Source organism: Clupea harengus, chromosome 4, assembly GCF_900700415.2.
Source record: "Clupea harengus chromosome 4, Ch_v2.0.2, whole genome shotgun sequence".
Taxonomy (NCBI): domain Eukaryota; kingdom Metazoa; phylum Chordata; class Actinopteri; order Clupeiformes; family Clupeidae; genus Clupea; species Clupea harengus.
The window spans coordinates 20625142-20636056 of record NC_045155.1 but is presented as its reverse complement, the minus strand read 5'-3'; the positions used below and the strand labels follow the sequence as shown (position 1 = coordinate 20636056).

At 45.7% G+C, this 10915-nt stretch overlaps 1 protein-coding gene across 1 annotated transcript in view; it reads right to left on the bottom strand.

Moving 5' to 3' along the window:
* Nucleotides 1-202: 202 nt before the first annotated feature.
* megf6a (multiple EGF-like-domains 6a) overlaps nt 203-10915 on the bottom strand; it is a 43536-nt gene continuing 32823 nt past the window's right edge. Inside the window, exons 18-34 of the mRNA XM_031566692.2 lie at nt 10483-10614; nt 9749-9877; nt 9152-9280; nt 8582-8710; nt 7828-7956; nt 6991-7119; nt 6626-6754; nt 5982-6110; nt 5397-5528; nt 5122-5250; nt 4275-4403; nt 3944-4072; nt 3550-3678; nt 3135-3263; nt 2657-2785; nt 2090-2218; nt 203-1933 (exon numbers count right to left, since the gene is read on the bottom strand). Of these exons, the coding sequence (XP_031422552.1) occupies nt 1881-1933; nt 2090-2218; nt 2657-2785; nt 3135-3263; nt 3550-3678; nt 3944-4072; nt 4275-4403; nt 5122-5250; nt 5397-5528; nt 5982-6110; nt 6626-6754; nt 6991-7119; nt 7828-7956; nt 8582-8710; nt 9152-9280; nt 9749-9877; nt 10483-10614 (2123 nt within the window). The 3' untranslated portion in view covers nt 203-1880. The remainder of the gene's footprint in view (nt 1934-2089; nt 2219-2656; nt 2786-3134; nt 3264-3549; nt 3679-3943; nt 4073-4274; nt 4404-5121; nt 5251-5396; nt 5529-5981; nt 6111-6625; nt 6755-6990; nt 7120-7827; nt 7957-8581; nt 8711-9151; nt 9281-9748; nt 9878-10482; nt 10615-10915) is intronic.

Genomic DNA, 10915 nt, shown 5'->3' with positions numbered 1-10915 from the left:
CTTAAACCCTCTGTGTATATAGTCTCTATATATAGTGTATTGATACTGATGGCTGAGAATACTTTGGCCCTTGTTCATTTTCATTTGCTTATTACATTATGCTTGAAGGGAAATTATGAAAATAAAATGTACAGCTTCTGATATTATCAAATGAAAATAAATTATATTGGAAAAAAATGTGTAATGTTATGAATTTTAATGATTGTAATTAATGTTTGTTTATTATAAGAAACAACAATATTTATGATCAATATGTATCAGTGAAATACATTTACAGTCATATTGATGGACAACTTCACAAAAAAGATAGGCATCCTCTCTTAAAATGAAAGTGCTGATATGATCCCTGACATAGTTATCTATGAACAGAACTGAAAGCTTTTCTTGTCTTCTGTGTCATCCGCTCGCATAACCATCTATGCCAAGGATACTTATAGACACCAAACAGAACACACTCCTGAAGGTACTCAGTGGCAAGTTTGGTAAATACAAAAATACATCTTTTGAAATATTCTTTTACAAAATGAGTCGTACAGAACGCTCATACTTACATGCTTATTGTGTGTCCCTTTTCCTCATCAGAGTTACGCATAAAGTATGACATTTCATTTTATATTTCAAATGTTAGATTTGAATGATCAGACTCTCGACTGGGGGTCAGTATTCTAAAGGTAAATGAGCTTATAAAGCATATTCCTTTGGATTAAAAACAATTTGACACAAAGTGCTAATCGATATTACCATTTCTATAAGAATCACTTCACTGGAGTGAGCGACTAAATTCCTTTACTCATTTAGTACCAGATGTGATATGCCAGAAAGATGAAACACATTTATGCTGTTACATACAGTCAAAAGGGTTATGTGCATTGCATTGCTTTTCACTGCATTTTTACATGCACTAAGATGAAACGGCAGTTTTACACTGACCACACGCCCAGAAATCCCCTAAGAGTTAACTATAATATGTTGCCAATCTGTGCTAAATGTGCTTTTAATTTCACTGCTGAAAATGTGTGCTCAACAAAATATTTTCTTTCAAACGTTCACACGTACATAAATACATACACACTTTTCCATACACCTGACATGGTTTTGGATGCCTATGAAAAAGCCTGGAAAAATTATTGGCATGACAGACAAGAACTCTTCTGGTTAAGGCATGTGGTAAGCCCCAAACGACAGGTACAGTACATTTGGTGAGGAGAAACAACCCGTCTCTCCTCATGATATGTTTCGTATGTTAAATCTTCTTGGCATAATGTTTGGTTATAGTGTTAAGAAAAACAAAATGTAAACACAGAGTATATTCAATTCATCATAAGCCAGTCTCAGTGATGTAGTCCGTTTTAAATGAAGTAACAGAAGTGTATGTAAAGAATATGAAGTTGTCAATTCGGTTAATTTAATGTCACTTGAATGGCCGGGCTGGGGATTCATTGGAAACGCTCTTGTCCTTTTCGTGTGTCTTCTCTTCACACTTGGCACTGCAGGGCCCTGGGCCACTTTTACAGCAGACGTCACTATCACTCAGTTTTCTTTTCTCTCTTTCCAAAAAGGATTTTTTTTCCCAATGCAAGGCCTCAGGATGCTACTACATCATGTAGTCTTTGGTTTGATCTCTAGCCAGCTGGGCAAGGCCCAGTCTTGGTACTGTGGCTCAGCTGGTAGAGCAAGGTGCCAACAACACCACAGCCATTGATTTCAGACTTCCAGAGAGTTACCTGTGGTTTAACTTGCTTCGGATAAAATCATCTGCTAAATGAATGAATTTGTCTTGTGGAGCATTTGGTCAGGATATGGCGAGATGGTGGATCGTGTGGGATGCTAAGCGGTTCACGTAACACACTGAATTCCTGACTTGAGGAGTAAGACATGTCCTATGTCCTCCCCGGAAGCCTGTTGATCTGATGACCAGACCTAAGTGTGCCCCCTGAAGAGCAAAGAGAAACAAAACACACATGAGAAACCTTTCAGCTTTTCCATTGTCTAAAAAAAAAAACCTTGCTCTCCCATTTAGAATCTGTAGCTGATCTACAATGCAGGAGGACAGCTGTATTGGTTTAATCACTGGCGGTGATGTCATCACCTTCACTACAGCTCAGGCCGAACCAGCCCTGCAGGCAGGTGCAGCGTCCGTTGCGCGGGTCGCACTGGCCGCTGTTCACACACTCGCAGCTCTGCGCGCAGTCCGGTCCGTAACGGCTCAGCCCGCAGTCTGCGTGCACAAGGCGGAGAGCAGACAGGTTTGACACAAAGCAGCACAAGGTCCCACCCCTACCCCAACACGCAAATGTACAAGACCACTCTGTCTGGAAGACTCACATTTGTTCATCATTATTGTTTACAGGCGATGTGTTGAGGGTAATTATGCTCAACTTAAAATGTGTCAACACTTAAGCAGTTTACAGGATATGAGAAATTAAATGACATAATCTGCGTCGATCATAATTTGAGCTTCCTTTAGAAAATGGGACAACACCTAAGCCGCTTGCCTGAAGTTAACAATTCATAGAGGCGAGATTCTTTTGGCAGGGATCTGCACTTGCTTCGAAAAATGTGACATTTATTTGAAGAAGCAGAGGACACATTTATTTGAAGAAGCAGAAGACATGGCAGTTGTTCACTGGATGTTGAAATCTGAAACAGCCCTTACTGAGGTCACACCGGGCTCCTGTCTGTCCCGGGGGGCACAGACATCTGCCGCTCCTGGGGTCGCACGGGGCGTCGGCCTCACAGTCACAGGCCTGAGAACAGTCCTCCCCGAACCTCCCCTGTGCACACACTGCCAGAGGAACACACACACAGACACTGGGGTCAGGGGGGGGCGTCTTCTCCAGAGACATTAGGAGGAGTACTGCACTCTGAGAGAAGCTTTCTAGATCCTACAGTTATACAATGCCAGTTCAGAAACCCTTCAAAGTTCAATTTAAAGAGTCAGAACAGGGAACCAGAGCTGAGAACCACACGTGTAATTAAGGAAGGGTGAGTGTTCTTAAGCTGTCAGCTTTGTGGCATTTTTCAGCTGTGGGGAACCCCTTTAGAACTAGACAGAACCTCTCTGTGTGGAAAGGGTTCTAGTATGAAGAGCCTAAAGAGCCCATGCGTCTGCCAGTGTCCATTTAATGTGTCACCTCTCCCACAGCGGGGCCCGTGGTGACCAGGAGGACACAGGCAGCGTCCAGTGCTGGGGTCACAGCGGGAGCTCCCTCTGCAGTCACAGAGCTTCTGACAGCGGGGCCCGTAGAAGCCTGGTGGGCATGCTGTGGGTAGAGAGGGGGGTGTGGGGGGCAGACAAACTTCAATACACGTGAATAGGACTATACTTTGTAGTAAGTGAGGTTTGTGTAACATTATGCATTTGGTTGGTTGGCTGTGTGTGTGTGTGTGTGTGTGTGTGTGTGTGTGTGTGTGTGTGTGTGTGTGTGTGTGTGTGTGTGTGTGTGTGTGTGTGTGTGTCTGTCTGTCTGTCTGTCTGTCTGTCTTCCACATGTGGAAGGAGGGATGTGAATAAAAACATTTGCATATATCCCAGATGGTTCCTCTCACCATGTTCACAGAGATGGCCATAGTAGCCTGGTTCACAGTGGCATTCTCCAGTCACTCCGTCACACACACCATTGTTTTTACAGGCACATTGCTGCTTGCAATTCACACCATAGCTTCCTTTAGGACACTCTGACAACAAATTAATGCACAATAATAAACATTAAAAAGCATGATATTGAGTGGAAATACATGATCAAAGCCATGGATCATAACATTCCATAATACAATTATCGTTGTTATTTTATCAATGAAGGAATCCACTTTCCAGTGTCCAGTTTTCCAGCCATTTGCTTATCCACACAAAATCTCTGCTCTGAATTTCCACCTTGGCCAGGTGTCTAGTATCCAGGCAGCGTGTACCTGATGTTTCCACAGTGGAACTGAAATACGTTACCTGTGTCACAGCTGGTCCCCATCCACCCCAGCCCACAGGTGCAGCTTCCAGACACCGCATCACAAACTCCTGCATTACTGCAGTTACAGCGTTGGGCACAGTCTTCTCCAAACCAGCCAGGCGCGCAACCTGAAACACACACACATTTATACACACAAAGACACACACACACACACATTTATACACACACAGACACACACATAAACAGACATTTATACACACAAAGACACACACATGCACAGACACACACACATGCAAAGTTTCCCTAATGCTTTTCCTATAATTGCAGATAAACCCGCCAATAAAAACACACTTTATACACTTTCCTGACCTTGTCCACAGTCTTCTCCTCGCTGCCCAGCTTTACACACACATCTGCCAGTGACCGGATCGCTCCTGGCTCCCTCGCCGCAGAGCGCCATCTGGGCACAGTCCATGCCGTACCGGCCCGGTGGGCATGCTTTTCCCCGGAAAAGACAGAGGATGTGTGTGTGTGAAACGTAAATAAGGATGCTTGCAAATGAAGAAGTTGTGACATTTACAAAACACTTCAATATGAGTGCGTCTGAGAAACACAGAGAAACTGAAACATGAATGGATGCTTTTGTAAAAACATGAGGGAGGTTCTGTTTTGCTGGCAACAGAAAGGGGCTCAGTGAGATTCTTGTCTTCCTGTGGAAACTCAATTCATTGAGGGATTTCACAGGAAGCAACAACAGATTAAGAGGAAGGTCTTTGACTGAATGACTGTTTCTAACATCACTGGTGTTGAAATGTACAACCATTCTCCCAAAACGTGGGCCCTGCTGAAGGTCAGTGACGTGATGAGAACAACTGATAGAGTTGTGGTGTTAGAATGAGAAGGTTAATGTCAGTTCTGAAACAGTGCCTTTTGCAATGTACGAATGTCAGTTGAGCAGATGGACTTCCCTGTTCCACCACACAACCAAAGGTAACCTAGAGTAACTAGTTTACATGTTCATTGATCCCTTCAGCAGACACTTTCATTCAAAGCCAGTACAGATATACATTTCCTTCAGTAGTCTATGTGCTCCCTAAACAAACCCATGGTCTTGGTGCTAGCGGCGCCTTGCTCTACCAGTTTAGTGTGAGTCTGGTAAAATGAGTTGCCAGGGCAGCCGACTGTAGTGTTGGTGTCTGAGTGTCATCACACTTACTGATGTTGCAGGCTGCTCCTATGAACCCGGCTGGGCACTCACAGGTGCCAGTGGTGGTCAGGCATACACCGTTGTTCAAACACTGGCACTTCCGCTCGCAGTTTGGCCCGTACCGACCCTCCTTGCAGTCTAGCAAAGCAAGATAGAGATGCCAAAATCAGTAGTGCAACACAACCAGCTTGTAAAATACAATACAAATGACTTTCACAAAATATTTCAATGGTTGCAACATATTCTAGCCATAACTACTAGAAGCGATGGAGAGAAAGGCATACGTTTGTCACAGTAGCTGCCATGGAAACCTGGCGCGCAGTAGCAGCGGCCGGTGATGGGATGGCACAGCTGATTGGTGGCGAAGCACTGGCAAACCTGGTTACAGTTCAGTCCATAGGTGCCAGGCTGGCAGGCTGGAGAAACAAGATTCAAGTTGAAAAGGTGCCACATAGAACGCTTGGATATTCCAGGATGTGGTTGTGTCCGTGTGTGTGTGTCCGTCTGTCTGTCTGAGAGTGTGACTGAGAGTATGTTGTCATAGCGTCAATATTTATATTAACGTTCACACCATGTATATCCTTGCCCAAGGCTCCTTATGAAGGTGACAAAATAGATTAAACACAGCAAAATGAAAGACCATTCTAATGGAGACTGACCACCAGAACATATAAATATAATATGAAAATCACATCAAATCACTGTGTTCTCTGGACTTTCCGGAACAATCCATATCTACTCAAATAGAGAAAGTCGCAACAGCACCATAACAAACCCTGAAGTGTTTCAGCAGAGAACCATTCTTGAGAAGGCAGTGAAAGAGGTTAGAGGTTAGTCTTCTTGTGAAAGAAAGAGGCTGGGTCACTCACTCTGTTCGCAGCCATTGCCCGTGAACCCAGCGGGGCAGCCACACTCCCCAGTGATGTGGTTGCAGGAGGTGCCTTGGGGACAGGAGCAGCGCTGGGCACACTCCTTCCCAAAGGAGCCGGGTAAACAGGCTTCAGCAAACACACACACACAGTTACAATCCATTAGGGTAGGGAACATATAAAGCTGGGCTGGTTAGATATAGTATAGGTTGGGATATGATAGATTACATTCACTTCAGGCTCGTAAAAGGAAGGTAAGGCTTGGTTAAGACTATATAAGGTTTAATTTGGTTTCGTTTTATCAGATTTTAATGCCTATTCTAGGACACTGACATCTAGGACATGTTGGGTTCATTAATAGTGAGTTATGTCACTACAAAGGGATACATCTGACATAACATGCATAACATAGAAAATAAACTATTGCCTTGTCATAATCTAGTTTAGCAAATTGACTATTATGTCTATGGTAATTCAAAGGATGATATCAGGGACTTGAGAAGAGAGAATTAGTGTTGTGCTTTGTTACATTGTATTACATACATTACATTACATTACATATTTATAACATTGTGTTATAAACTGCACTATAAGCCTTTAGTGTGCTGTCATGTTGTGTAATGTTAGATTGACAGTGTCCTCACGTCTGCCACACTGCGGTCCCCTCCAGCCAGCGGGACACAGGCAGACTCCAGTGCCGTGGTCACAGGGAGCGTTCTGCTCACACTTACACCGCCGAGTACAGCCTGGCCCATACAGCCCTGCAGTGCATGCTGGGTAGTTTACACATATATACAGACACACACACACACACACACATACATACACACAGGCACACATTAAGACACATATAAACACAATACATATACACAAACCTGCAAATACACACCCACAAAAACAAACATGTTGACTATGTGTGTGTCTTGACAGTTATACTGAAGCAACCCTAAGCCTGACACAAAACACAGTCATGGAATATGTCACTACAGACAGTTTGTGATCAATTCACCTGATTGGCAGCGCTCCCCGAGCCACCCTGGCCGACAGGAGCACCTTCCAGTCAGGCGGTCACACAGGCCTCCGTTCTCACATGCACACATCTGCTGACAGTCTGGTCCAAAGCGCGTCTGGCCACACTCTATGGAGAGAGGTACACACAGGACAGGACATGAAGGTGGATCATATTAGCTACAGTACTAGCAAGTTATGACCATTTAGATCTACTAGATATACTATTAAGAAACTATTCATCTAGTTTCATAAGGTCAGACTAGAACAACACTGGGCCAGTCAGCTAAATGTCTAGATTTAGGATGAATGTAAGACAATACTTTCCAATTCTGCAACTTACGACAGGAATATCTGGCTGTACATTTTGATTAGTATCACACATTTAGACACAGCACTGATATTGCACATTTATATTGCTGTAGTTCAAACAAATGTAACCACCCACCATATCTCCTTCCACATACAAATTATTTCACGTGTTTGGAGTTTGTTTTGGCCACACTTTCACACAGATGAATGGCATTAGGAGTGTTTCCCCTCCCTGCTGTAACCATAGAGACCTCCACACGTACTCACCCAGCTCACAGACCTCCCCACTGTAACCATAGAGACCTCCACACATACTCACCCAGCTCACAGACCTCCCGCTGTAACCATAGAGACCTCCACACATACTCACCCAGCTCACAGACCTCCCCGCTGTAACCATAGAGATCTCCACACATACTCACCCAGCTCACAGGCCTCCCTTGTGTAACCATAAAGACCTCCACAAGTACTCACCCAGCTCACAGACCTCCCCGCTGTAACCATAGAGACCTCCACTCGTACTCACCCAGCTCACAGGCCTCCCCGGTCCATCCGCTGGGGCACGAGCAGAGCCCAGTGATGCGGTCGCAGCTCCCCCCGTTGTGGCACAGGCAGCGCTGGTGACAGCCAGTCCCGTACATGCCAGCAGGGCACGCTGGGAAACATCAGGCCGCAAGAGCACACAAGTTTCACATAAGAGTCCTGTTTCTAAGACAGGGTTTATATTACTTCATGTTTTTGTCTCTGTCACACAACTGGAGATTGTCATCTCTGCCAGAGCTCATCTTTCTTCATGTTTCAGAGAGATGTTGTCGTTTTAATGAGGAGGGTAGTGGTTTTTTGAGAGAGTATCATTTCTGAGAGTGTATTTTTGTAATACTGCACAAGCGATTCAGAGTTTCAATGACAGAAAAGCACAAAGTTAAAGAGAAAAGCAGCATTCACACCTCACTCCTACTCTCCACCGAACACACCCTTCACTCCCTCACAGTCTGGGACCCAGCAGATGCATGATTAGTGCGCTTTAATTCTTTTCACAGAAACTCTCAGTAATGGGTTTTTAAAGGACAAGGTGTTGAGCAGATGTGGGAGCATTAACAGCGTCTATAAATAACCTGATATTTAAACAGTTTGGATACTGTGCTTCAGACAGGGCTGAGGAGTAACAGCCTGTGGTTTCATAGGGAAGAGCCAACAGACTGGAATATCGCACACACACACACACACACACACACACACACACACCCTAATATGTATACAATGTAATCCAAGTGAAATACCTTGTTTGCAGATGGGGCCCATCCAGCCTGCTGTACACTGGCACTGCCCGTTGGTTGGGTCACAGCTGGCATTATTGTGGCAAACACACGTCTGGTTGCATCCGAGACCGTAGGCCCCAGCCTCGCACGCTATCCCGGAACACAACACGGGCAAACAAAGGTTAGGAACCGGGTTGTCACATTCTTTTGAGAAACTGTACTTGATCCGCACACCACAACCAGTCCTGAAATTCAACGCCACCGATAACTTTCCACAGAACAGGCACAGCTGTAGCCTGCGGACGTATCTCTGGAAACGGTCCCGGCTGGCACCCAGCACTGCACACATTTACAGAGAAGCGTTCCCCCGATCCCCTGGACTTACTCTCCTTAATAGCACATGTAATCTGAGAACATCTGCTTTAGTGTTTTATAAATGTTATTCTCCAGGGAACAGTCCAATGGCTTTGTTTCTCTCTCTCCCTGTCTGGCTCAGCTTGTGCCATGCTGTCAGTGGGTCATGTAGGGCGGGGCTGGAGGCACTTACGGGTGGAGCAGTGGGGCATGTAGGGCGGGGCTGGGGGCACTTACGGGTGGTGCAGTGGGGTCCCATCCAGCCAGCGGGACAGACGCACGCCCCAGAGAGGTGCTGACAGCGACCGCCGTTCAGACAGTCACACTTCTGCTGACACTCCAGACCATGGAAGCCATCAGGGCAGGCTGCAGGCACACACACACATTAACAAAAACACACACAAGGTTAGAGACAAATACAAGCACACACACACTCAAACACACACAAAACAGCCACATGCATGCACGCATTTAAACACACACACACACACACACACACACACACACACACACACACACACACACACAAATATACATGCATACAATAAATAAACAATAAATAGATGATATGCACATACATTCCCACAGGCACACAACCATGCTTTCTCTTTCTCTCTTTCTCTCTCTCTGTCTCTCTCTCTCACACACACACACACACACACACACACACACACAAACACACACACACACACACACACACACACACACACACACACACACACACACACACACACACACACACACACACACACACACACACACACACACACATTATTACAAGGGTACAAGACCAAATGGCATTTCCATACGGGCTTAATTGACTTATTTTCTTACGTTTTTCACAGTAGGTCCCGGTCCACCCTGGCAGGCAAGTACAAGCACCACTCACATGCTCGCAAGCGGCACCATTTTCACACTGGCACTGGTTCTGGCAACCCGGGCCAAAGGAGCCTGCCGGGCACTCTTTGGGAAACCAATAAGCAGACAGATATAGCTGTTAACAGAGTTAGGAGAGACGGTGGCACACTCATGTTTCCCCCTGTGATAATTCCCCCTGTTGCTGGACGGCATACAACTACTACAGCAGCTGTGGTTGAAACCACATCAGGACGGGACGGGACGGGAAGGGGTGCATTCAGGACACATCAGAAATAGGGAGATTTCTGGTTGCGGGAGATTCCTCAGTGTACCGTGAAATGGAAAATCCGATAGGAAAAAAAGTGTTTGCAGAGTCAATTGGATGATTGTGCTGAACATAGCAAAACAAGCCACAAGAATGGATGTTTTCCGCCAAAGCAGGGATGTTGGTAGGGAAACTGGTGTTTCTATGCCACTAATTTGAAAAGTTTCACAGTAGTTTGTCTGTCTGTCTGTCTGTCTGTATGTCCCTCTATCTGTCTGTCTGTCTGTCTGTCTGTCTCTACCTATCCAAAACAAGAGAAACATTCAAACATTCATTCACATCACTCAAGCAAATAATTGGTAATATATTCAGAAAAGCTCAAATCAACATATCTCTGTAGTGCTCGGCACTGGTGTCTTGCCGTTGCTAACCTAGCAGCACGTACTTTGGTCACAGTGTGTCCCGGTGAACCCCGCCTCGCAGTCGCACTGCCCTGTGAGCGGGTGACAGATCCCATCGGCCCTCCTGCAGTCGCAAGCGTTGGCGCAGTCCGCCCCCCAGCGGCCCGGCTCACACTCTGCCAGGTGGGTAGAAGGGAAGGGGGAAACCACAGGTCATTAGCCCCCTGAAACCCCCTGAATACTGCTCCCATACCTCACCCTCCATTAACGGCACCCTGTGCGCCCGCTGGCACAGCCTGCTATGTGGTAAGGGATCCCTGTCCTCTCCTCATCCTTCAGATGGTGGAAAGTTCAGCACTTAGTGCTTTGAGCCCTAATGGCATTGAGTGCATGTTAGCCAGCTGAAGTTGAGTTCCCATACGTCTAATACTACGCTGCTTTGGTTAGTGCTCAATGCTGTGGTCAAAAAGAAAAACT